General features: G+C 36.9%; 4 protein-coding genes and 2 non-coding genes across 7 annotated transcripts in view; 2 read left to right on the top strand and 4 right to left on the bottom strand.

Annotated features, from left to right (window-relative positions):
• galnt1 (UDP-N-acetyl-alpha-D-galactosamine:polypeptide N-acetylgalactosaminyltransferase 1) overlaps positions 1-1855 on the bottom strand; it is a 143795-nt gene extending 141940 nt beyond the window's left edge. Inside the window, exon 1 of the mRNA XM_048153671.1 lies at positions 1444-1855. The gene's annotated coding sequence lies outside the window, so the exon portion shown is untranslated. The remainder of the gene's footprint in view (positions 1-1443) is intronic.
• A 3510-nt stretch (positions 1856-5365) lies between these two features.
• ino80c (INO80 complex subunit C) lies at positions 5366-7025 on the top strand. Its single transcript, XM_048153927.1, has 5 exons — positions 5366-5749; positions 5855-5953; positions 6026-6137; positions 6280-6347; positions 6468-7025. Exons 1-5 carry the CDS (start codon positions 5534-5536, stop codon positions 6597-6599), a joined length of 627 nt encoding a protein of 208 aa, XP_048009884.1. The 5' UTR covers positions 5366-5533; the 3' UTR covers positions 6600-7025.
• Positions 7026-7697: 672 nt separating this feature from the next.
• trnat-ugu lies at positions 7698-7770 on the bottom strand. The gene has a single exon. It is a non-coding gene; the product is annotated as a tRNA-Thr (tRNA).
• Positions 7771-10650: 2880 nt separating this feature from the next.
• Positions 10651-10723, bottom strand: trnat-ugu. Its single transcript has one exon. It is a non-coding gene; the product is annotated as a tRNA-Thr (tRNA).
• Positions 10724-11927: 1204 nt separating this feature from the next.
• Positions 11928-18349, bottom strand: zmp:0000001316 (E3 ubiquitin-protein ligase TRIM35). Its single transcript, XM_048152965.1, has 6 exons — positions 16755-18349; positions 16528-16623; positions 16158-16388; positions 16013-16035; positions 15813-15931; positions 11928-14647 (listed from the first exon to the last, which is right to left on the bottom strand). Exons 1-6 carry the CDS (start codon positions 17145-17147, stop codon positions 14112-14114), a joined length of 1398 nt encoding a protein of 465 aa, XP_048008922.1. The 5' UTR covers positions 17148-18349; the 3' UTR covers positions 11928-14111.
• A 139-nt stretch (positions 18350-18488) lies between these two features.
• Positions 18489-25306, top strand: pdp1 (pyruvate dehydrogenase phosphatase catalytic subunit 1). 2 transcript variants are annotated; one of them, XM_048152964.1, is made up of 2 exons: positions 18489-18593; positions 21587-25306. In XM_048152964.1, exon 2 carries the CDS (start codon positions 21614-21616, stop codon positions 23171-23173), a length of 1560 nt encoding a protein of 519 aa, XP_048008921.1. In that variant the 5' UTR covers positions 18489-18593; positions 21587-21613; the 3' UTR covers positions 23174-25306. The 2 variants fall into 2 exon arrangements, with proteins under 2 accessions (XP_048008921.1, XP_048008920.1); XM_048152963.1 differs by having other exon boundaries at positions 18517-18663.
• The last annotated feature ends 1793 nt before the right edge of the window (positions 25307-27099 follow it).

Here is a 27099-nt window from a genome sequence, read left to right as displayed (position 1 = left end):
CCTTAATATTATAAAGTGATGAAAATACTTTTTGTGCGCCAAAAAAATGAAATAACGACTTTTCAACAATATCTAGTGATGGCCGATTTCAAAACGCTGCTTCGGAGCTTTATGAATCTTTTCATTCGAAATCGAATCAGTGGTTTGGAGCGCCAAAGTCACGTGATTTCAGCTGTTTGGCAGTTTGATACAGGCTGTGAAACAAAAGATTCGTAAAGCTTCGAAGCAGTGTTTTGAAATCGCCCATCACTAGATTAGTTATTTCGTTATTTCGTTTTTTTGGTGCACAAAAAGTATTTTTGTCGCTTTATAATATTAAGGTAGAACCACTGTACTCACATGAACTGTTTTAAATGAGTTGAAAGGTGATGGTGACATTGCTGGCAATAGAGGCCTCACTGAGCCATCGGATTTCATCAAAAACATCTTCATTTGTGTTCCGAAGATGAACAAAGGTCTTACGGGTGTGGAACGACATGAGAGTGAGAAATTAATGACAGAATTTTCATGTTTGGGTGAACTAACCCGTTTAAGGCACTTTAAGTGTTTTTCACATTACGCATTTTAGAATGTCCTGCTGTTTATAATGATTGAAATACTACAGCACCTGCTGTATGTGGATCACAAGTACACAAAACATGCCTTTTGTTCTTCTACTTTTGAGATGGAAAATTGACAGGCATGAGCTGCAGTTCAATGGATATTTTACCCTCCAGGTCTCCGTGCCAGTCACGTGACTGAAAACTATGAATTGCAAAGAGTGACATAAGGAATGTTACTAACAACTGGGATAGATACTCGTCTCTCATTAATCCATGAAAAGTAGCCTACTAGTGAACTGTAGGTAACCAATTTACAATAAGGTTTCATTAGTAAACATGAACTAACAATGAAAACTTCTAAAGCATTAATAACGCTTTGTTAATATTAATTTCAGCATTTACTAACACATTAATACATAGGTTGCACCAATTAATATTATTTATTGGACTTGAGCTAACACATACTAACACTGAATAGTTGTATTTTTAATAACTTACATTAACAAAGACGAATAAATACTTTAAGAAATGTATTGCTCATTTCATGCATTCATGCATTAACTAACGATAACAACATTAACAGTAAAGTGTTTCCAAAATATACAATATTAGATACGTGTTAGTAAGTTACAAAATAACTACCGGTAATATAATCATACATACTAATTAGTTTTAAAGGGGAAAATTTGTTAAAACGGCTTGCCATACATGCCTTTTCTTCCAATAAATGTTACAGACGCTACAAAAGTCGCATTCCTGTATTGAAACACCGCTGCTCTTCTACAGTCCTCCTGTCTCTCTGCTTAACAGAAAAACAGGGCTACAGAACAGCCCGAGAAACGGACTCGTGACCCGACAATTATGCGAGTTAAATTTTAGATATACACATTAAATGACTTACCTTTTCTCGTTTCGACAGCGCACGAGACGACAACAGAGACCGTTGAGACCCTTCGCTTCGTCCCAGTGCGGATCTGAGGCTCCACGCGCTGAAAAAATTGTGATCTTCAGATCGTAGTACCTCAAAAATTAATCCCAAACATAGTCGAGCGGAAAGCTGGCCCTAAATACAGCGCTTTTCAAAATCCGCCGTCTCTTTTCGAGGGGAATGGTAACCCGTTAGTTTAGTGCGCGCAAGGCGGCCTGTTCGCTGGTAATTATGGTGTAAATTGGCCGAGAATCGAGGACACTCCGTCCGCGGGATGAGCGCTGCGCTCCGGCTGAAAGCACTGAGCGCCGCTATTCGGTCTAACGGAGACGGAGCAGCTGAAGAGACCTGCCCACTCAGTCAACCCGGAAGAGAACTGTCAATGCAATGGCATTAATGACATCAGTTGCATTAAAGAATGAGAGCCATGGGTGGACAGTGGAAATATTATTAACAACCTTCTGACGTCTGGCTAAATTAATTATAAACGTCCTTGTGAAGAAAAAATCTGCAGAGGTTCCTGTGTGAGAGTGATATGTATAGCTTTATTCCTCTGCTAACCCATGTAACCATCCTCTGTTCTAGTATGTGGGTCTTGTATCCAACCAATAAATCATCATATATCTTCCAGACTGTTTTGCACTTTGACAATTTAGTGGTTTGCACTGTGACTTTTGGGGTTATTGGAGTTTAAGGTTAATTGATTTGGTTAGGTTACTTTATTTATACCTGCAGGTAAATTTAATTAGGTACATTTTGTTTTGCAGTAAAATGCTATAACTGTTTTTGCCTAAATAATCAAATGGCTTTAAAATCAAATGTTTCGAATTTGTTAAAATTCATGATCTATGAATTGCACTGGCCCAACAAAATGGACTAATATGACCTAGGCTGGACAGGAAAATGAACACTTTCGTTTTGCATAATGTTGAAGATATTGTTTGACGTTTTGCATGAGCAACAGCAGAAGTGTGATAACACATTAATAAAACACTAGGTCAAATATTGTAGTAGTTTTAGGTATATTACCAAGTGACAGGTAAATTTACATCAAAATACTGTAGCGTTTGATTGGATGCACATTCTTTTAATGTATGTTTATATGACTAGTGCCTTTTTAATTTGAGTTTAGCATTGTTAATGCCTAGTTGTGTTGCACAACCCTTGAGACCATTGGTGTGTATTACACATGAGGACATTTTCAGGTCATAGAATGATTCCACTGTTGGAAAAGTTTTAAAATAATAGAATTTTGGTCAATACATGTTTACACAAATAATATTTACTTTTTAATTGCTTTATATATATATTTTTTTTTACATAATGTCCACCATCATCCTACACCTACCACCATTTTTTCCTTTAATATAAACTGCTCAGCTGCTCTCTAATGTTGACATCCTGCAGTAGGATTATTTTTGCACTTTGGGGGAAAAAAACACTCACTTCCTGGTTTGAGAAAATACAAAATGGCAACAGCAACAATGACCTTTGCCCTTTGTGCTTTGGCAGCTGTAAAAACCTTCCAGAGAATTACTTGGTTTGTCATAACCTTCAGTGTTAATGTTTTTCTAGAATAAAATTCAGTTTCTTCTCTCTTATGTTCCATAAACTAACAAGAACACACACACACACAGTAGACATCTCTGTGCGAGTTTTTGTGATTTATGAGGACACAAATTTATATAATGTCATGGGTATTACACTGGTATTACGGTGTAAACATGAAATATGAGGACATTTCATGCTATTTAAAATAGCTTTAAAAACATACTAAACAATGTTTTATTAAAAATGTAAAAATGCAGAATGTTTTCTGTGATGGGTAGGTTTAGGGGTAGGGGTAGTGTAGGGGGATAGAATGTACAGTTTGTACAGTATAAAAACCATTACGCCTATGTCCTCACTAAGATAGCAAAACAAACCAGTGTGTTTTCCATTGTGTATTTGAGATGGAATGACATTCTAAACAATGACTGGTAAAAGGCTGAATCTTTCATTTATTGCAGTTAAGTTTGATTCATAAAATATTCATAGTTGTTTGCAATTGAACCTCAACAACAGAATCTCCAGCTATAGTTTATTTATGCATTGCATGCACCAGCCACTTGTAGCAACTTCGTATTGATGAAATATAAATGAGATGTCAAGTGTGTTCAGTACGTTCTTTGCCCCATTCCTCTCTCAACCTTTTATAAAAACAGTTACTCAGCTATAGTAAAGCCAAAACACGACAGCAGGACTAAACTGAGGTGAACCAAACAGCTGTATTCAGGTCAACTGCCAAGAGAGGATGCAGACACAACACTATAGCAGGAAAGAGGAGCTCTGTCCCTTCTTATCAGAGGCCGCCTGCAACATCTTAGTTGTTTTCTTCAAGGAAGAGGAGTGTGTGTGTGTGTGTGTGTGTGTGTGTGCGCGTGATAATAGTGATAATTATCAAGCAGACCAATGTCAACAGGATACCAGGATAAACTGTGGGAATGTTTTATTCACTGCAAGGCAGCAAAAGTACCAGCGGAAATATCTCAGCCTACATGAGGGGGTCTTTGAATATTGACTCAAAAAGGTTGAGAATCACTGCTGTAGAATAGAGAAGGAAAGAGTTTGAATGGCATGTTAGTTATACAAAAATCCTGTTAACCTACCATGCGTACCATGATATGAATATATGTAATGCTGGTAAAAATGAACCTTCTGAGGTAATGGAAATTACAAAATACTTTAAAAATACATTTGCTTTTGGAACAGCAGGATTATTATTTATTGCATTTTTAAGAAATCCAGCTGGAATAAAGCCTTCTTTCTGAATAGAAGTTTGAATGCTAAAAGTACTGGCTGAATAAACTCAAGGACAACATAATTTTTTACTGAGTGTGTGGCTCTGCATGAGGTGATTTCTGTCACATTTTTCTCTTCATGTCTCCAACAATATTTCACTTCAAAACAAGCAGAGGGGTCCATATAAAAGAGAATGAAGTGAACTCTGAAGTTGACATTTAAGATGGCAGAAAAGGTGAAATGACAAGTAATGGCATTGATAGAAAGGACAAGAACAGAGGGAATGAAATGAAGAAAGGTAACATTCACCTCTTTTGAAGTTTCTTTTGATGTAAAATAGGCATAACATGAAAAAAGTAGCCTAATACTTCTATTATTATATATCTATACAGGTTTTCCAACAAATTCAAGTGCTTTTAAGTATTATATTGCCATGAACTGCACTGGCAAACAACAACAACAATGCATACAATGACTGCCATAAAAAAAAAAAAAAAAATGAATAGACATCCTTAATGAAAAGAAATATAGATGTTTAAGACTTATTGTCTGTACATCAGTCAAAATCCTGAATTTACCACTAGTCTGATAATGGTAATGGGAAATATCTATTTTTGATGCTTTTGATGCATTTCCTCTCTCATTGAAAGAATGAAGACAAGGGAGACGTGAAGGACATTGCCACTGTGGTGGATGTTGTATCAAAATCTATAGAGAGAGGAGAAATAATTACCTGACATCTGTTTTTAACAAAGTTAATTAGTCATTTATTTCCCCCAGCAACACGTATGTGATTGAAATATAAATGCCATTATCCTCTTGTATTTTATAATGAGTCTGCCATGAACAATAAATCAAACTTTACTTCAGCGCTAACTGCTGGGAATGGGAAAAGGCAATGTGTTGGCCCTATTTCAAAGTATTTTACAGAGATGTTAGGCTCTGGAACATCCATTATTCTTTTTTTTCTCCATTCTGCTGTGAACAAATGTAGGCCATCTCTAGCTAAAAAGGAGAACAAATATAAAACAAGTTGGAATATTAATATAATAATCAATAATATTTTATATTTGTACTACAATAATTATTTCGCAACTCATAACATCAGCGGAACCATTGTCCGCAATCGATTGTAGCAACGGAATAAAAATACAACGCACGCCTTGCATGTTTTTCTCATTTCTTCCGGGTGAATAGGATGTTGTGATTTAGCTGAAGGCTAACGAGCTCTCAACAGAGTTTTTACAACATTCCAGGTTATGTTCGTTGCTTAAAACTACAAATGTCTGCGTCTTCCGAACCGGGAATATCAAAAGCAAGGGATTTGAATCCAGCGACGCTCTCGGCGAGTAAAGCACAGACAGCGGCGGCGTTAGTTGCTCAAGCCCGGAGCAAAAAGCGAGCCATCAGTCCTGCGACCCACACCGCACTACAACCAATTAATAACAACAGCAAAAAGAAAAAAACACAACCTGCATCGTCGACTACTCAAGCTCAGGTAAAGAAAACGCACTAGACTTCAACATGACGGGAATACTGCTTGCACGTGATGTTTCAGTTAATAATGAAATGTTTGTCGTTGATTGTGTTGCATTTGTCTTAGGTTGCCCCAGTTGAGGGGACTTCTGAAGGAAAACCAACGACAGCTGTTGATGTAGAGACTGTTACCAAGAGTCTGCCTTTTAAAAACCCTAACTTTGTGGTAAGACTTTTCTACAACAAAAAGATGTATTGTGAAACATTTCAATACATTCATAGGTTTTTCCTCCACTAGCACTCAGGTATTGGTGGAGCAGCAGCAGGGAAGAAGAACAGGACTTGGAAGAATCTAAAGCAGATTTTAGCAGCAGAAAAAGCACTGCCCTGGAAAATCACTGATCCTAACTGTGAGTCACTTACAAAAGTAATAAAACACCTTTGAATCTGATTAATTCTGTCAGAATAATAATTGTTTACATATTAAATGTGTTAGTGAATGTGCTGATTTACTTTGACAATATTTAAATCTTTATTGTTTTTCTCTCTCAGACTACAGCATAGATGCGCCTCCTTCTATGAAACCTGCTAAAAAGTACTCCGACATCTCAGGTCTGCCGGTGAGTCTGTTGTAAAATGTTGTTGTTGTTGTTGTTGTTGTTGTTTTTTAAGGGGCACTAATTTAATTGACTTGATGTACCCTCTAAGCTCACCTAATGATTTTAACATCTTTGTCCCAGGCAAACTACACTGACCCTCAGACGAAACTGCGCTTCGCTTCGACTGAGGAGTTTTCCTACGTCCGTCAATTGCCCACAGATGTGGTGACCGGATACCTGGCTCTCCGTAAAGCCACTTGCATTGTGCCGTGAGAGAGAACCCCACAATAAAGAGGGATGCTCTCTTCCAGGCATAGACTTTCATTGGATTATTTAGAATGATCTACTTTTATTATTACACTGTTTATTTTACACAAAAAAAACTTGTCTGAAATTATCTATATTTGTACCTGTATGTGAACCAAATATAATACAATGCAAATGCACGTTGTAACTCCTTAACCAAGAGGCTGTTCTCACCCTTCAATATTAGACAATAAATCATATTAAGGCAGCATTGTACAGTCACAGGAGCAGAACTTCAACTGATCCAAATACTGGTGTGAACTATAACCAGTAACATAATGTAAATTAGATGATGAATAGAGACCGGACTCACACACTTTAGAAAAGTAACAATTTCTTATTAGAACAGTTCACAATGTGGCCAATGAATAAAGTCTTTGTTTTATAATCATATTGATTTTGTTCTTTCTGGTCTCCTAAAGCCCTTTTATTAATTTCAAATGATGGCATGTGGTCTTTGGTTTTCATTTTAAAACAGATCTTGCACCCCAAAATCATGACCACTGATTTACAAGACCATTTTTCTAACCACTGAGCTACTGAACCTCATCTGCTCATGCTCTGTCATTCATGTAAGTGACAATGAATGATTTCGTTTGTTCATAAGTGGCTCCTTAATGAAGAACAAAATGTAACATTTTAGACTATCTTTATGTACTATGATGTCTCTCTGATGTCACAAACATTATAGAGAAACTACTGTATAGAGTAAGAAAGCTGCCGTATAATGTGAAATCTACCATGAAGTAAGAGCATCACCTAAATGATTTTATTATAATAGAGAAAAAGGAAGATCCACACCTGAGAATCACCTCAAATCTTTCATATCAAGGCAGATTCAACCACTGCTCCCTGGTTTTCACAGTGAATTGTGGGACTTTTTAAGGGAGTGAACGTTTCAGTGCACTGGTAGGATTTTGCAGTTGAGACAGCCCTGAATACTGAACTAGGTAGCTGATAGAGGCGCACACGTTCTCTGTGAAGATTCATGTCCATCCAAGTCACCACATTGTGTCAATTCAGGGTAATTTTAAGAACAGGTCACATTCAAAAACTTTCCCCAACAGGCCCCAGCGAGGATCGAACTCGCGACCCCTGGTTTACAAGACCAGTGCTCTAACCACTGAGCTATGGAGCCTCACATGATAGTTGTCAATCACACTGACATAAAGAACTGTGTTTGCATAACAAAGACACACCTAAAGGAATTGGCAGGCTGCCTAACTTAACAGATGCTTCAGTGCTTTGAGAAGAAGTCAAAGCTCAGTGTGTGAAACTCTTGGTAAAGTGGCTCCAGTAGTTTGCGTGGCCTTTTAATTGTTGTAACACAGAATTTCCTGCACATTTATGCATATTCTTACATGTAAAACAGCATGAATATTAATCACACTCTGGAAAATGTTTTATCCCGACATGATCAAACTAAACTCAGACCAAACAACAGACTGGTCACTTTCTTGTAGCCCAACTGACTTATTTTGTTTGAAAGAGGTTTTTATTTACATAGAGACTCTTCTGAAAGGAAATCAGCTGCATGTGTAGATATATGTGAAGACACTTGACAAGAGCAAGACTTTCTGGTTCTATAGAGATACTCAGTATTACACTCAGAAGGAAAGACAATGGAAACAAAGGAAAGGCTCTCTGTGAAGATGGTTGTCAATGTGTGTAGATGTTTGTTAGTTAAAGGATCACAGAATGATAGTTTTGCTCTGTCCCAGTCCCATCTCACAAGCTCCTCTTTAACTGTAATGAGATTGTTGGGTTTCTCTGGAGATTGTGAGAATTATTTACCATCTTTATATGAAACGCATCAGACTTTTGTGTCAAAGGAAACTTTTCCCTTCCTTTCAATTGATCCTGGGGTTATGCCAATAATCCACAATAAATTGTCTCCAAACCTCCACATCCCAGAAGTGTGTTCTTGAGTCAAAGCCCCCTGAATCCAGGACACAGGCAGATGGGTAAAATCTCTCTGGATTATTAGGAACCAGTTACCACATCTTCCTGTATCTCAGACTGGTCAGATCATCAGACAGAATCGGATGTTTTATTTATTTTTGACTTTAGTTTGGGGGGAATGTTTGTCGTGAGAGAGAACCGCCAAAATAAAGTAAATACATAAATAATATTAAAAGGCCTATATGTATAATGAATCAGATTAAATCCTAATTCTTGTGGATGTTGATGGTTAACTATATTGTGAATGTATATGTTACGTATCACCTATATTTGTTACTGTATGTGAACTAAAAATGATATAATGCAAATGCAAGACACATTGTAGCTCCTGATTCCTGGATATATTTTACTTTGCTGCCATCTACCAGCATCATGAGATATTACAGTGATACACTGAGGAAAATAAACCAACAAACCTGGAAATCCATCTTTTAACTTAGAGATCCTCAACTTTTAAGACAGTCTTAGAAGAAAAGGGTCTACATTGAACCTTAAAGGTGCCATCAAACGTTTTTTTACAAGATGTAATATAAGTCTAAGGTGTCCCCTGAATGTGTCTGTGTAGTTTCAGCTCAAAATACCCCATAGATTTTTTCTAAATAATTTTTTTAACTGCCTATTTTGTGGCATCATTAACTATGCACCGATTCAGGCTGCTGGCCCTTTAATTGCTCGCGCTCTCCGCCCCCCCCAGAGCTCTCGACTCTATCATTGCATAAACAAAGTTCACACAGCTAATATAACCCTCAAAATGGATCTTTACAAAGTGTTCGTCATGCAGCATGTCTAATCACGTAAGTATAGTATTTATTTGGATGTTTACATTTGATTCTGAATGAGTTTGATAGTGCTCCGTGGCTAAAGCTAACATTACACACTGTTAGAGAGATTTATAAAGAATGAAGATGTGTTTATGCATTATACAGACTGCAAGTGTTTAAAAATGAAAATAATGACGCTCTTGTCTCCGTGAATACAGTAAGAAACGATGGTAACTTTAACCACTTTTAACAGTACATTAGCAACATGCTAACGAAACATTTAGAAAGACAATTTACAAATATCACTAAAAATATCATGATATCATGGATCATGTCAGTTATTATTGCTCCATCTGCCATTTTTCGCTATTGTCCTTGCTTGCTTACCTAGTCTGATGATTCGGCTGTGCACATCCAGACGTTAATACTGGCTGCCCTTGTCTAATGCCTTTCATAATGTTGGGAACATGAGCTGGCATATGCAAATATTGGGGGTGTACACTCCGACTGTTACGTAACAGTCAGTGTTATGTTGAGATTCGCCCGTTCTTCAGAGGTCTTTTAAACAAATGAGATTTATATAAGAAGGAGGAAACAATGATGTTTGAGACTCACTGTATGTCATTTCCATGTACTGAACTCTTGTTATTTCACTATGCCAAGATAAATTCAATTTTCAATTCGATGGCACCTTTAAAGGTTTCTGTCAGGCGCTTCATATATAGAACCTTTTAAGGGTTCCCATCATGGAATCATTTTATGGATTTAATTTTTAATTTGAATTAAATGTTTTGAATCAAACAGATCGTAAACATAGTTTATCACTAGGAAAAAATTATACATGAAAGTATTATGCAATGATTTAAGACATTTCTCCTTATAACCTTTAAGGCATAAAGGATTCTTTATAGACTCAAGAACCTTATGGGTCTATTTAGAACACCATTGAACCTTTTTTTTTTTTTTTTTTTTACAGTAAAACCACATATACAGTAAAAGCACTGTATAGTTACAGGTATTAAAATTCTTTACTGGAACAGCTCACAACATTGCAGACAAATAAAGTCTCTAATTTTATTATTGTATTGATCTTGGTCTGCCTGGTATTTGGTATCCTCAAAGATAACTTTTTTTCCATGTCAAAAAGATCCTGTATGGATGACGAGGAACTGGTCTCATGATCTGCGAGTCCCAGTTTTTCTTGCTCTGTGAAGATTCCTGTCCATCCATGTCACCACAGTGTGTCAGTTCAAGGTAATTTTAAGAACAGGTCACATTCGAAAATATTTCCCAACAGGCCCCAGCGAGGATCGAACTCACGACCCCTGGTTTACAAGACCAGTGCTCTAACCACTGAGCTATGGAGCCTCACACGATAGCTGTCAATCACACTGAGATAAAGAACTTTCTTTGAGTTAGCATAACAAAGACACACCTAAAGGAATTGGCAGGCTGCCTAACTTAACAGATGCTTCAGTGCTTTGAAAAAAGTCAAAGCTCAGTGTTTGAAACTCTTGGTAAAGTGGCTCCAGTAGTTTGCGTGGCCTTTTAATTGTTGTAACACAGAATTCCCTACACATTTATGCATATTCTTCCATGTAAGAAAGCATGAATATCAATCACACTCTGGAAACTGATTTAGTCCGACATGATCAAACTAAACTCGGACCAAACAACAGACTGGTCACTTTCTTGTAGCCCAACTGACTTATTTTGTTTGAAAGAGTTTTACATAAAGACTCTTCTGAAAGGGAATCAGCTGTATGTGTAGATATATGTGAAGACACTTGACAAGAGCAAGACTTTCTGGTTCTATAGAGATACCTTTAAAGTCACTCAGTATTACAGAGTCAGAATGAAAGACTTCAGAGTGCAGAAGAATCAGATTCATTTGACTGTGATAAGTTCACTCAGGAGTTCAAGACTCAAGATCAGACACAAACACAAAAGGATTGATTGCAGCAACTTAAATCTTAAATATCAATCTTAAATATATTATTCTACTTATCCTTATTTTTTGTCAGTTTGCAAAAATCCAAAATATTTATTGAGAAAGGAAAACATTATTATAAAATAAACATTACATTTTGAAACATTAATGAAACAATTTGTATGATCTTAATTCTGTATTTGCATTTTAGCACACATCAGTCAGACAAATAATCAGAAATAAAGAGTAGAACGTGAAAATGCAGACATTGTGACCACATGAGGGAATAACAGGAACACTAAAGATTTCACAGCACACAGGACAAGTATAAGATCTTCGAGAGATCTTCTTATTTTTCATTCCTTTTGTAACAACTAATACAGTCAAAAGTTTACTTTCACTTTACTTTCAAACTCCATGAGTCCATGCAGAAACGCACGTCCTGATATTGCTGAGTTAGATGCGTTCCTGGGTCAACATATATTGTTGATCCTGGGACAACATTCTAGTCTGAAAATTTAGTCTTATCGCTATTCCTACCCCTAAACCTAACCCTACCCTTAAGTTATTCCAAAAATCAGAGGGAAATGATAGATGAATAACACTGATGTAGAAGCAGAAATTCATTATTTTAAGCCTAAACTTGACATAATCTGTAAACTTGTCCCTCAAATCTGATTGGTTGATTTGAATGTTGTCCCAGGATCAACAAAAATGTTGACCCAGGAACATGTTGAACTCAGCAATATCAGGTTATGCATGCAGAAACACACTTCACAAATATCCTTTTCAAGAGTGTTTTTTTTTATCCACATTGCAAACTCATTTTTGCTGTATAGTCATGGAATTGAGAATGAGCAAATAAAGGATTTTAAGATTTGTAAGAGGGAGTAGTTTCTGATGTTGTGGACTGGAATTACCTGTCAGGTGGAATTTATGTCAGTGGTGTATAGTATCTGAGAGAATGTAATTAGTTACTGTATAAGTTTCTTTTTAATTTGTAGTTTTACTTTGTTTCAAAAATATTAGCAACTTTTAGCTCTTTACTTGACTACATGTTTGAATAATGTACTCGTTACTCTAATACATTTGTGATGAGTAATTCAATAAATTGTTACATTTTGCATGGCAGCTAACTTTTCTGCAGCGGTTTATTTATGCTATAAAGGAAGTGATATCTGCAGGGCACTGAAGAATCTTTACATCTTGTATGTTTTGCCCTTACTGGCCCAAACTGTCAACATTGCTAGTTTACGTGAATGCGAGTGCAGGTAGTTGCTGAATCGATGAAGACATGGCTGCAGCTGTTGACTAGGCCGAAACCAGCACGTCCAGTGCAAGTATAGGCTTTGTTTCATTTTACTTGACATTATTCTATTTATCCAATATCCATTATATTAAAGAGACCTTTTTTTTTTTTAACTGAGACTTGAGTGTTTGTAGATGTTTAAGAGGCTGTTGATTTGACCTTGATTTAATGCAACTTTTCAGTTTTATTTTGATTTCAGAAAATAAATGTGATTGCTCTCTCACAAATCAACTGTTTCTTGTTTTTCACTGGCATGTCTCTTAGGTATTGAGGACTAGTGTATCTTTCAGCCTATATTCAGTGAAGTAAAATACTTAAGTACTGTTCATATCAGATACTCTCTAACCCCCGATTTCACAGACACGGCTTAAGACAAGTCCCAGACTAAAATGCACATTTGAGCTATTTTAACTGAAACCAACTTGCACTGACATAACTTAAAATATGTACATACCAGTATTTTTTTTTCTAAGGCACATTTATAAAAGCTACTTAAATGCCCTAATTGAACGAAGGCCTAATCCCGGTTTATGCTGCCTTCACGTGCCCTCAGAATTATTGAATATGAATGCCCTCCCATTTCAAAACTTGAATGCGATGAGCTCATAATTACGACTTCAGAAGTGGGCATTATCAAATTTCCGATAGCCCATGAAGGGAGCATTAATCTAAGCCTTTTCTGTGAAACCAGGCGTAAGTCGTATTGGAATTGGTGGCATGTAACTTGAAATGGAGTCATTTTCACTGTAAGGTATCTGTACTTTTACTCAAGTATGGTTTTCAGGTACTCTTTACTTTTCTGGTTAATGCATCATTTCATCGATCACTCTTTTATTTTCTTGTGCGTTCAAGCATCACCTGATAGGAACTGATTGTGGATGTAGAATTAAATCAGAATCTAGCAATTCTTCCAATCCAATATACACACTGAAAAAAGTGACAGTTTTTGCTTAAAAAATACAATTTTTAGATGTATATGTAAATTAATCAGAATGATAATTATAAAATGTTGTAATGGTGTTATGGCAGTGCTGTTGTTCTGAATCTGAATATCAGGGCAGCTGATATTCCAATTAAAACTTAATCAGCCAGCTGGGAATGACTGCAAGCTGGGTGTAATTGTTCACAACAAGCAATTGTTAAAGTTTTATTGACAATATTTTCTCTTCTACTGAATGATAAGAGAATAATATGAAAAGAATTATGCATGGTAATATTTATTTGTTTGTGTTGTTTTAACATTTCTGTAACATGCAAAACATCTCATATTATTCTTTAGCACATGGCTGTATAGAATAGTAACACATTTGTGCTTTTCCCACATTGAATTTGTAGTGTTAGGTCAGTTAAAAATGTTCCAAAAAGGCAAGGTGATATAGTTAAGATGTCAATGACCTAAATATTTGCTACACCAATAATTTGGTAGGCTATGTTAGGTTATGCTGTATTAGCCTGAAATGCATCTAAAATATCAATGATAGCAAAATCTGTATGCTTGTGTATTCACAGAAGCAGTTTCAGATATAACTATGCTTTTCTGTTGTTACAAACAATTTCACTGGTAAAATGCTCAGAGCATTTGGACAATTGGTATAAAAGAATGGAAACACTGTCTTAGTAAAGCGTGATGTGAATAAGCATAAATGTGTGTTGGTTTCAGGATCAGAGAACGACACTTTTCCTCTTTCCCAGTCCAACAGCACTCTTACCCTCTGAAGCTTCTTCTTAATGGTAAAGCAAGTGGAGTATTGCTTTGGAATTGGTGACATAAATCCACCATCCATGTATTCCACACACCAAAAATCAGTATAAGAGAAAACATACTCCTTCCTTTGTTTTGGTGCTGTCATTAATCCAAGACTCCAGCAGGAATTGTCTCCAACCTCCACATCCCAACAGTGTGTTCCTGAGTTAAAGCCCTCTGAACCCAGAACACAGGGGATGAAGGCAAACGCATCTGGATCATCAAGGGCCCTCAAGTATGTCAGACTTGTCAGATCATCAGACAGGGTCAGATGTGGATGCGCAGTGTTTGGGTCCAGAATCACAGGAGCTGATGAGAGAGAAAGCAGGTGCTTTAATTCTGATTGGCATAAGTAAATCAATATGATTAAATGCTTGTCCGGTTGGTGAAACACTATAGATACAGTCAGAGTTGTTTTTGTTTTGACCCTCTTTATTTATGTATTTATTTGTTCATTTTTATTAAAAATTAAAAAGAGTTTAATTGTTCACACTAATTAATCATTTAATATGTGGTTCAAAAATATGTATTTCATGTCTTTGGGATACTTCATGGGACATTTTCCCATGATCAAATGAAAAAATAAATTTAATTTAAAAAAATATCTTTAAGAAAAGAGCAAACCATGTAATTGGAAATATTTTATAGTTTATAGGAGACAGCATGATCTACCCAAATAAACACAAACAAGTTGGCAAAACTTGGTAATCAGTTACGTTAAATTTTTTAAGTTAAGAAATTCAAAATTTAAGTAAGCAACTGTTTCAATTTTGTACTTATACATTTTAATTGCTCTTAACTTGAATTTTTTTAAAAGGTTAATTCATACATTAAACTTAAAATGATCGTGTAAACTCAACTTATATTTTCAGTAGTGGAAATTTAGCTAGCTATAACTAGCAAATTCAGCAAATGCTAATTAATAATAATGTTATGATAACATTACGATAGCATAGCAATTGCTGAAAGAGTACGGCAATATAGAACATTTATGATATACCTGTTCTCAGCCCATTATGTCACTATGATGATAACCTCCCAAAACACCCAACAGAAACTCTTCTAAATTAACATAGCTGAAATACTACTATATCTCCCACTTGACATTAATCTTGCACAAAAACATTATATAACACTTAATTTTAGCATTTATTCTCCCTTTTGAGTGTCTTGGGAAGCATGCTGGGAAATAGAAATAATAGCCCAGTTTCAGGTAAATTTAAGTTTGTCTAAATTAAAAGAAAAGTTCATAAAACTCAAAACAATGAAACAATTCAGATTACTTCAAATGTGTCAGTTTTGTGAACTCAAAAGAAAAAGAAAGTTCTAAATAACTTGTTTAATTTGAGTTTTCCCAACTCAAACAATGAATTATTTTGAGCATTAGGGTTTACAATGAATTTGTGTGTATGATGTGGGAAATAACTATCCAACATATTTCATCAGTAACTCCACAGATCTTTTAAAGACTTACCATTATGGAGAATTTCCTGTATCTTCACCTGGACTCTGAAAGCGCAGTTGCCAAAGTAATTTGTTGTATTAATCAAAGCTCCAGAAAGCATCTGTGGATCCTGCTGCGAGATCCGGGATCTAGAATAACATTCAATAGTCAGAACTGCAGTGAGTTTAAGTTTACAATCAAAGAAATGAGTGACATGATTTCTCACTTACCTTTCCATTGTGACATTGAAGTTCTGCAAAATGTACAAAACAATTTAGCATCTCCTCAAATGCTCAATATTTGAATAAATTAAAGAATTTTGTTTGTTTGACTGGGCAGGACAACAAGCAAGTTCAAGAAATAATCAGTTCTCACATGTAGAAATGAGACGTCACTGGCGTTCATCTTTTCCTCAATGTCTTTTATTGTGTCTGATAGAGCTGAGATTTGTCTGTTCATCTCCTCAAGCTTCTCCTTCATCATCTGACTCTCCTGCTCTTCCTCCTTCATCAGTGCAGTGATTGTAGCTTCTTCTTCATCTTTGAGAAACTGATGAAGCTTCTTAAACTCCTCTTTAATCTGCTGCTCTGTGAGCTTAGACTGAGTCTGAATATAAAACAAACAACAGAGACATAAAAAGTGGTTAAACCACCATCATCTACACAGGAATTATTACATACTTTTGTCTATGATAATCACTGTGTTGTAAATAAGTTAATATTGTCTCTTGACTCGTGACCCTCACCTTGATGTGCTGAACTTTATTATCAAACTCTGCTTTAATTTTTTTTGAGTGTTTAAGCTTCTCTCGTAAGGACTTCAGTGCTGTTTTGAGCTCTTCCTAGAACACAAGTGAAGTGTTAAATCCCTAGGAGATTTAAGTGTGTTCTGTTTGCATGTTGTTATAGATACATTGTTATAGTTACATTGCTACTGTATGCACATAGAGTAAAATGAAAGGATTTTTCTTACCTTGTAAGATAGAGCAACTTCATTAATGGGCCGGAATCTATGATTGGCATGTTTTTCTGAATCTCTGCACACAACACACACAGGCTGTTCATCTTCCAAGCAGAAGAGTTTGAGGTGCTCATTGTGCAGACTGCAGATCACCTCAGACCCTGAAGGACTTTCTGCTGTGAAGGACTCACATAAGTTCTTCAACACCAGATTACAAAGAGGTTCCCCTCTTGAGGATCTTCTCCTGCAGATGGGACACTGCCGGACTTTTTTGGTTTTCCAGAACTGCTGAAGACATTCTTTACAGATACTGTGACTACATGACAGAATAACAGGAAAACTGAAGATTTCACAGCACACAGGACAAGTAAGATCTTCCACAGATACTGTTTTCACAGAAGCCATTCTCAATTTTTTATGATCTTGATTCCTTTTTGAACTCTTTTTTTGAGATGTTGTACTCAGTTCTCACCAATGCCTTTTCAATTTTTTTCTGTCACTTCCTGGTGGGATTTGTAAGGAGGTGGAGTTTCTGAATACCCAGATTGGGTTCACCTGTAATTAGACGCTTACAAACACTTTTTTATTTGTGCATCTAAGAATCTCCTGAAAGGAAACTAAAAACTTTTAGAAGCAGAATCTAGAGTTCCAATCCTATCACACGCCAATATAAGGAAGCATTTTAGCTGTTAGGATTTCCATGTGTATAACATAAGCATATTTACATAAAATATAAAAATACTCAGTGATTGTAATACAAGTGTATTCTCTGTAAACAAATGTATTTTTTCCTCCTGATTCACTTCACATAAATCCAAATTTATTACATAAATTATTTTTATTTACGTGGATTTTGTGTGTTTATTGATGCCTTTGTGTAAATAGTGTATTGCATTGGTGCATTTCGTTTCCTTTTTGCTTCATTAAGCAATTCATCATGCATCATTTCACCATCTTTGAGCAACTGGTGAACCATGTTAAAAAAAATTAAATGTAGATGTCTGTGGCAGCTGAATTATTTGAGTTAAATTATTGCATAGATTTTCATCTACGAATTAAAAGTAAATATAAATACTGAAATTACTTGTCTCTGTCAAACTTTAAAACAGATTTTCTTTTTGAATCAATCTCCTTCCCCATCTTTTTATATAGGTATTATATAAGACCTAACGTAAGAGAGAGAGGGTAAGATGAGCCATTTTTCACTTAAGTTACTTACTCTCTTAGGCAAAGAGGAAATAAAGGTTAATAATAAAGTGTAAGAGGTTACACTCTTTGCCTCATTTGCTTTCTGCTTCAATGTTTCTATAATAGGGCAATAAAATATCACTTTTTAATAAAAGTAGTCACCCAAAAGTGGCTCAATTTGCTTTTCTACCACTTCGAAAAAATACCATTGTTTTATAGGCCTATCATTTAATCACCAGCATACATATTTTTGGTGTGGGTTAATAATCAGGTTTTGCATGTGTAAAAGTCATTATACTTACTATTTAGATATGCCTGAAAAGAAAAACAAACATTTTTTTAGAATAAACAAACACTTTTCCCATGGTTTCCTTTCAAATTGAGACAGTTTGAGTAGTCACTGCGCGCACTGAAAGGCCTCTACCTTCAGTCTCTAGAGATATTTGCTCCAGAATTTGGAGCAGACCGACTGGCCCATACATTTTTGAAAATATTTTTCTTGTTAGAACCTATTTGTGTCTTAATTATAATAACTACCGGAAAAAGTGAGGTTAAGCGCAGTTAGCTACACCTCTGATGACGAAGCAGCTACGTAAGTGAACCAATCATCTTGCCCGGGCGGTGTGGGCTGGAGGCGAACTAGGATTGCAGGATGCGGGCGGGGTGAGTGCATATGAACAAATGTAGCCTAATCAAGCATCGACCATAAACTCAGTCACAGTAATATCCTCAGGTAAGAATACTCATCTTTTGTTTAGTGGTAATGAGTTGCGCATGCATTTTGTACAATGATAGTGTGCAATCATTTCCAAACCGCGTATTTTAGACGCATTAGCATTTGTTCACGGTACAGTCACGCAGTAAAACAGGGGGGCTGCAGTACAAACCTAGTGCTATCTGAATTACTTTTTCCCCACTTTAAATACATTGGCATTTGCCGCATTGGGCTTCTCTGCAATGATTTCTCTTTAATTATGTTGCCAAGCCCAAATGTAAACAATATGGCAACTTAGTAGCGATTATGTATGCTGGGTGATGTGGACGGTGCGTAGTACTCAACTGAGCCTTTTCCTTTTTTTAAACTGTCGTTTTATCGGGAGATTGTAAATTAAAATCTTCGTAACGTTGGATATATTGGTTATATAGTAAGGTGCATGTAACTGGTTCGTAGTATTAGCTCCTTGTTGAAACTGCATGTAACCATAGAGCGCGTGAAGTCGTGTGCTGTTTTTAGAGTAACGTTACGGCACTTTTATTTTAACCCCTTGTATCCATTTTGCTGATAACTTAATGTGCGAGTACTCCGTTTGCAAAAGGGTGTGACTTTTTTGGGGGAGGGGGTGTCTTCTTGAACCCTCATTAGAAGGGGGTCCTTATTAAAGACCCCTATTAGAAGTCAAAACAAAAGGGTGGGGTCTTAAAAGTAAATATAATTTTTTCATGTGTATATACAAGCTTACACATTTAGAACGGCGTTTTAAAAAGTTTCAGTAACAAAGTTAAATTAAAAATTAAATTAAAGCACAAATTAAGAGTGCCCTATAGAATTCTTCCTTAACGTGCAGTCGGAATTATTTGTAAATACGAGTTTCCTAGTTTAAAATGGACATTTTGTCGCCATTTTGATTGGGCATGCCACAAATTTTAAACGTGGCTGAGGGGAGAATATTGCTGCTCTGCTATTCTTTATTAGTTTTTTCGAGAACAGTTACATCGCCTTGTCTTGTCGTTAAAGTAGTGCATATTTACATATATGTATAATCATTTGAAGCATATTGTATGTTTTATACACAGTGGAAATAGCCTGTATTTGACTGAAATTGACTCTCTTCACATTTCCGGGTTTCTTGGAAGTGGAAGTCGTCATAGTTGGGTAAACTTCTATAACGGCGAATGAGAGGGAGGCTAAATATATATTTTTGTGTTCTCATTTGCCCAAATAGCAAAAGATAAACGTCACGATTGTGTTTTCAGAACTTTCAGAAAGAAGAAAAAAATAGATTGATAATGCCAGCTAGAAGAAAGAAAGATGTCAATTTTACCGTCACTCCCATAGAGTACCTCAGGGATGAAGTGTTTTTGTAGGCCAACCTGGAAGTTAGCGGCGCACGGGTTCCCTCGATTGAAAGCCTATGCATTTTTCAATAGAATTTTGGAAAGTCACAGAAAATAAGCTCTGTTTAACAAAGCGTTATGACACTTGTCTATCAAGATAATCTTTACAAGTTAACACAACATTTATACATTTTGAAACCTAAATAAAGTCGTCAGATATAAAAGGCTAACAGTAGGCTATAAACGGACTACAGCACACCATGGTCGCGGATCAACGTCACCACCACCAAACTTCATCAAACATTATTTAAAAAAACAACTTTATTTAAAAACATGCTCTCTGATTATGATCTGCGCTTATCCACTTTTTCATGAGAAATGCAGTCCAAATGTCCTGTTTGTCATGATTAGGCCTACGTCTAAAGTCCCTGCCAAAGGAAGTAGTCCCGTTTAGCAATTTGTTAGCAACCGCTGTTTTTAAGACACAGTAAAAGTTTTAAAAAATCACAAGCGGGTTATAACTGGTGTGTTTTATGACATAGATCAAAACGTGAAAATATTTAGAGGCTTTGTTAACCACAGACCTTATTTCAGGCGATTTAGCAAAAATCCATTCAAAAAACCCATAGACTTGGTGTTGAAACCGGAAGTCCTAAAATACTAACTCACTTCCAGGTTTTGCCTTCAAAAATGCTTCATCCCTGAGGTACTCTATTGCCGCTGCATTAGAAAACCCTTGCAGCAGTGTTAATTTAAAAAAAAAAAAAAAAAATTAAATTTAAGTGGCTATCTAGATAGCGTGGTGATTGTTTATGGTTGCAAATGAATGGGACGATAAATATCATTTTGGTTTTAATAAGATTTTCACAATAAATAGGCAAGAATAAACCTGGTGTCCTCCATCATTCCTATTCTTCAAAGCACTTGAATGCAACAAGCTCGTAATCTTGACTTCAGAAGTGGGAAGTAGAACATTTACGATAGCACTTGAAGGCAGCATAAGAATTTGGAAAGTTTGCATGAGTAGTTAACCATAGCAATGGTACGTTGTTCTGCCTGTTCCTGTTAGTATCAGTGTTCTATAAAACATCAGTCATGTTATTGCTTATTACTTACTATTTACATAAAAATGGCTAATAGTGCTAGATGCTCCAAAAGACAGATTGGGTTGGACAAAGAAAAATACAGAAATTCCTTAAAAAGGAGACCGACTTGATGGCCAGGGAATAATTGCAATGTGCATTGGGTTAAAATCCAATCCAATTAAAATCAATATTTTTTCTTTATGTAATGTATAAATGTTACATGTGACAGTAATAGGCCACTGGGACAGTCAATGTGTCCAATGCCAAAAATGTAGCAGCATAGGATTATAAATAGCCTTGGGTCACACTCCCATCCTGAACGGAATTTCCATTCCTTGACCTTAGCCTTGACTTAGACATTGAGAGTAATCTTCTGATGACTACAGTAATTTTTTACATCAAGACTTAAGAACTTGATAATCATGAAGTAATCTTGATAATCACTACCCAGACTTGAAGCCGAGGCAAATATGAGTTTTGTTTAATTTTTGTAATTGAGCTGTGGTTATCTTACAGGTTCTTTGAGGGTAAGGTCAAATCATCATGGCTGCTACCTCCCAGGTGTTCAGGGTCATCCATGGCTGGAGATTTGGTCAAATCCTAGTGCCAGCCATAACATGCCAAAACTGCAGTCTGTCTCCTCATCTCTGCACTAATGCAACTCAGCCACATAGCTTTGTTCAAAGATGGCGGCACCAGTCACGGGGATACAGGACATCACCTCCATGGCACACATACTACCTGACCCCGCCTCAGGTTAACAGCATCCTAAAGGCTAATGAGTACAACTTCAAAGTTCCTGAGTTTGATGGCAAGAACCTTAGTTCAATCATGGGCTTTGACAGCAACCAACTACCGGCAAACGCACCCATTGAGGATCGGAGAAGTGCGGCAACGTGCTTGCAGACACGCGGCATGCTTTACGGAGTATTCGATGGCCACGCGGGCTGCGCTTGTGCTCAGGCGCTCAGCGAGCGGCTCTTCTACTACATTGCCGTTTCGTTGCTGCCGCATGAGACGTTGATGGAGCTGGAGAACGCGGTGGAGAGCGGACGACCTCTTCAACCGATTCTGCAGTGGCACAAGCACCCCAACGACTACTTCAGCAAAGAAGCCTCAAAGCTCTACTTTTCCAGTTTGCGCACGTACTGGCAGGAACTTCTGGACCTGAGCGTTCCTGGGGAGCAACCTGATGTTGCCGAAGCTCTCGTGAGTGCCTTTAAAAGGTTGGACAATGACATATCCCTTGAAGCGCAGGTTGGCGACCCAAATGCGTTCTTGCACTACTGGGTGCTTCGTGTGGCATTCTCAGGTGCTACGGCATGCGTTGCACACATTGATGGTAATGAGCTGCACGTCGCCAACACGGGGGATGGCCGTGCTGTCCTGGGCGTACAAGAACCCGATGGCTCTTTTTCTGCTTTGACGCTCACCAATGACCACAATGCGCAGAACGAATCTGAGGTGCAGCGCGTGAAATCCGAGCACCCGCTTTCCGAGGCTAAGACTGTGGTGAAGCAGGATCGTCTCTTGGGGTTACTCATGCCATTTCGCGCCTTCGGAGACGTTAAATTCAAGTGGAGCATCGAGCTGCAGCGCCGTGTTCTTGAGTCCGGACCGGACCAGCTCCATGAGAATGAGCATGCTAAGTTCATCCCACCCAACTACCACACGCCGCCCTACCTTACGGCGGCACCGGAGGTGACACGACACCGCCTTCGTCCGCAGGATCGTTTCCTGGTGCTGGGCTCGGACGGGCTGTGGGAAACGTTACACAGGCAGGAGGTGGTGAGGATTGTGGGGGAACATCTCACTGGAGTGCACCAGCAGCAGCCAGTCAGTGTTGGTGGTTTTAAGGTGACCTTGGGTCAGATGCAGGGATTGTTGCAGGAGAGGAAGGCTCGCATCTCCTCCACCTTTGAGGACCAGAATGCAGCTACACATCTGATTCGGCACGCGGTGGGGAATAATGAGTTTGGATTGGTGGACCACGAGAGGTTGTCAAAGATGTTAAGCTTGCCAGAGGAATTAGCTCGCATGTACAGGGATGATATCACTATCATTATAGTGCAGTTTAACCCACACGTCATTGGCGGACAGTAAAAGCGGACAGACTCTTTCGTCCTGTTACTTATCTTGTGAACATCTCATCGCTGCATTGTCAGTAATATCAGCACAGCAAAATGTTACCTATACTAGTGGAATGTATTACATTTTTATTTTCACATATTCATGGCAGCTGCCTTAGAGGGGAATCCTAATATCTCAGTAGGTGAGTGGTGTTTATTCCCAATGTTATTTGTAGAACGAAGCCAAACAGAAGAAGTTATCCTGAGCCCACCACAGATCTGCTATCACAATTAAATGGTCAAAATGCAACACAAAACCATAAATCAATACGAACTCTCACATCTTGTAAAATTTATTAATGTAGGTTTAGCAGATTTTGCACTAAAGAGAGACTTTAAGTAGTGAGGATGACTGTAATGTGCCAAAATGTGCTTTTATGTTAAATGCTTTTAACTTCTGAATGAATGAAAAAGGAAAGTAAAATAAAGGTCATTTAAAAATGAGTGTGAAAGAATGAGAATAAACGAAATAGGTCCAGTTAAGTACTTTTAAATGAGATGTTTAATGAGATCACCCAAAAATGAAAATTGTCATCATTTACTCACCATCATTCCTAACACGTATGACTTTTTTTTCTGTATTCATAAATTAGATATTTTGAAAAATTCCCCAGTGACAGTTAGTGGGGCACAGTGTTTTTTAGACAAATGAGCTGTGTCTCATTTCGTAGGCTTCATCCTCCAGAGATCGTATTTGAAAGCTGTATACGTCATCAAGGCTGTCTCATTTAAAAAAAGTAAGTTAGGTTGCAAAGTAAGAAAGAAATTGCAGTATTTTACACTTCACGAGGAAGAACGGTCAGTTTTATTACAGTTACTTTTCTTTAAATAAGACATCCTTGATGACGTCTACAGCCTTCAAATCTGACCTCCGGAGGACGCAGCCTCTAAAATAAGACGCAGCTATTGACTTACAATTATTATTATTTTTTTTTTATTTTTTTTGCATTGTGCAGATGGAAATTAAAGTCATACAGGTTTGAAATGATAGTGAGTAAATGATGACAGAATTTTCATTTGTGAAATAAAAGAATCATCTTTTTAATGTTTTATTTTAGTTGATAATGCCACTAATTAGCATGGATATGCTGATTACAGGAACTTGAAAGCAGCACTGAAGTATGTTTTTCAGAATTTTTCATTTTTTTTTTGAGTTCTTTATTTTAGTACCAGTATTTTGCATTCTTTTTGACTGATGAGTTCTCTCTCTCTTTTTTTTTTTTTGAACGGCATGAATTTAATAGATACAGTTTTTAATGAAGCACATCTTGAAGTTCAACCAAATGATCTTCTCATTACTGTAAAAGTCCTGATAAAGAAGGCCTAAAGTAGGCCTAAGGCAAAAGTTCCAAACATGTGTAAATGTTAATGCTAATAACAAATATTATCTCCGTTACGTTCACATTCTTTCTTCAGTCCCCTCTGACAGTGGATCTATATTTATAATGCTGCTGGCCATTGCTGAAATTCTGTTTACTGAGGAGTGGAGACTTCTCTGAAAGGTGAAGGACAGGTATTTAAAGAAACAGCACAACCCTTCTTGTAAGACACACCTGTACGCTTACATTGCTGTGGGGAAATGTGAACCTGAATGATTTGCTTTATGGATTGTGTTTCCAAGTAACTCAGTTGATTTCTGTTTTTTTTTTTTTTTGTTTTTTTTTTTGTTTTCAGGTGTCAGAACATTTTTCAAGTGATTACTGGCCACAGGGTAGAGATTAGAACTTGAGTTCAATGATATATTTTAAGGTCGGAGGGTTATTGAACAAGGTTAAAACCATAACTCTGTGTGATTGTACTTTCTTGCCTGTTTTCAATGTTCTTCTCAGCTCTTGCACAAGAACACAGCTGATGTTTTGAATGATAGTCAATCAGCAATCAGTATGAAGGTATAGGCTTGCTAAAGTGTAAATAGAAACTACTTTATATTGGAATTGCTTAATACTTGAAGTAAATGTATGCTGCAGCTTAAGTTTGAAATGTTTAACAATATTTTGCAGCATGTCACAAGTGTATTTAACAATACTATATTACTACGTGCTGGTGCATGGCTTGTGCGAGGTCTCTTTTTGTATTTAAAATGTTTTAATAAAAATGTTGTAACCCATTATTGTCTTTTTGTATTTTGTTGTAATGCATGCAGACTAAAGGTTTCAGTTTCTAAGCTGAACAGTCTAGTCAAGGAGATCCAAACAGATCAAGGTGACCATTCTAGGAATGCACATTTATTTAGTATGAATGATTGAACTTTGTGTGTCTGTTTGGAATGCTGCCCAAACAGAGCAGGTGGTTCAGGGACGGGGGTCAAGTCATCCTGGTGTCGGATCACAGTCTCTGGTTTGGCAAACTGTAAGTAGGTCAGTCTATCATAAGGCTCTGTCATGACATGGCAATTTTGAAACTTTAAATGTCAAAAGTTAAGTGGGTTCAAGGACACGCATTTCTATAGTTTTGAAGTTGCGTAGCCAATTTAATGGGCCTAACCCAAATACCTACAGTCAGGTGGTTCATTATCCTGACACAACAGTTCAAAGGTTTGGGGTCGGTAAGATTTTTAAAATGTTTTTGAAAGAAGTCTCATGCCCACCAAGGTTTCTGAATTTTCAGCATCCTAACTTCCGTCTTCAGTGTCACATGATCAATCAGAAATCATTCTAATATGCTGATTTGGTGCTTAAAAACATTTCTTCTTATCGATGTTGAAAACCTTATGCTGTTTAATATTTTATTTTATTTTATTGAATGATTCTTTGATGAATAGAAGGTTAAAAATTATCTGAAATATAATTTTTTTGTAACAGTATAAAAGTCGTTATTGTCTGGAAGAAAAAAAAAAAAAACTGAAGCCAAACTTTTGAATAGTGGTATTAATAAGACTTAAAATGCAATACTCACTGTTAAACAATATGTTACAGGGGACCTCTGCTCCATCTCTATTCACCAAGACGTCATTGGCTAGAGGGGGAAAAAAACACTGAACCTCACTGTCAATCTGACATTAGTTTGCAGACAGTCTGTAACATTAGAAATCGAAGGAATTAAGAATATATAAAAAATGGAAATTAAATTATGTTTAATCGTGCTATTCGCACATTGTCCAATTCTCCACCTGAGGGCGCCAATGGCCAACAATCGCAAATGGCTCTGGTATGCCAATAAAGTGTCAAAATATCTTACACTATAGTTTAAAAACACCCATAACTAACCATTTTCTGTCTGTGATATAGTGCACGTGCGGAGCAGTTTTGTTTATACTGTCTAAGATGCGCGTTCATTACTTGTAGATATTGTGTGGAGAATGAAAGGATGATTGACAGGTAGAGCAGGCTGATCTCCATGAACGCGCACAATTGACGTTAAATAATGACGTTGACGCAAATCTGTGTTGCTTATGTTACTTCATAAATACTGGTCTTATCTGCAACAAAACAAACCAGAGACTGTTTAACTTTGAGCAAACTCCAATATGCCGTGAATGTTTGACTCCAATCCAGCTCGTGGGTACGTGTATGGACGACACGTACGAGTCTGGAAAATGTAAGGTTGTTGGTCAAACTTAGAGCGGATAGATAGTTTTTTTTTTACTAGGTGTTATTTAATTTAATTGTGTTGTATTTTTGCGATAAGTAGTGTTGTAGCAGCAGCAGGTTTAATATTATTTTATATTTATTCACTTTTTCCTTCTAGGAAAGAGTCCAGATTGTCTGGAGTGAGATAGGCCTGCTAACGTTAGCTGCTAGTGTAAGCATGATGATTCATTCTCAAGCCAGAAATCATCACTTAACATCAAGAGAAACTTCCAAAGTTCCACTGACTCATTCTTTCAATCATAACTGGTCGTTTATTTAATATAAATACACTTATATTGAAATGTGAGTTTTCTACATTGCAACAGTAATA

This window comes from Megalobrama amblycephala, linkage group LG13, assembly GCF_018812025.1.
Source record: "Megalobrama amblycephala isolate DHTTF-2021 linkage group LG13, ASM1881202v1, whole genome shotgun sequence".
Lineage (NCBI taxonomy): Eukaryota > Metazoa > Chordata > Actinopteri > Cypriniformes > Xenocyprididae > Megalobrama > Megalobrama amblycephala.
Note: the sequence above shows the minus strand (reverse complement) of the source record. Positions and strands in the feature narration are given on the sequence as shown.

What these genes read in the sequence shown, in the direction of transcription:
- pdp1 (XM_048152964.1), top strand. Translation starts at nt 21,614, where the DNA reads ATGGCTGCTACCTCCCAGGTGTTCAGGGTCATCCATGGCTGGAGATTT.
- zmp:0000001316 (XM_048152965.1), bottom strand. Translation starts at nt 17,147, where the DNA reads ATGGCTTCTGTGAAAACAGTATCTGTGGAAGATCTTACTTGTCCTGTG. An exon ending in AAGTTGCTCTATCTTACAAG is followed by an intron (nt 16,624 to 16,754) that starts GTAAGAAAAATC and finishes CTTGTGTTCTAG; the next exon opens with GAAGAGCTCAAAACAGCACT. An exon ending in ACAGGAAATTCTCCATAATG is followed by an intron (nt 14,648 to 15,812) that starts GTAAGTCTTTAA and finishes CTCTCTCATCAG; the next exon opens with CTCCTGTGATTCTGGACCCA.
- ino80c (XM_048153927.1), top strand. Translation starts at nt 5,534, where the DNA reads ATGTCTGCGTCTTCCGAACCGGGAATATCAAAAGCAAGGGATTTGAAT. An exon ending in GAAAATCACTGATCCTAACT is followed by an intron (nt 6,138 to 6,279) that starts GTGAGTCACTTA and finishes TTTCTCTCTCAG; the next exon opens with ACTACAGCATAGATGCGCCT. An exon ending in CCGACATCTCAGGTCTGCCG is followed by an intron (nt 6,348 to 6,467) that starts GTGAGTCTGTTG and finishes TCTTTGTCCCAG; the next exon opens with GCAAACTACACTGACCCTCA.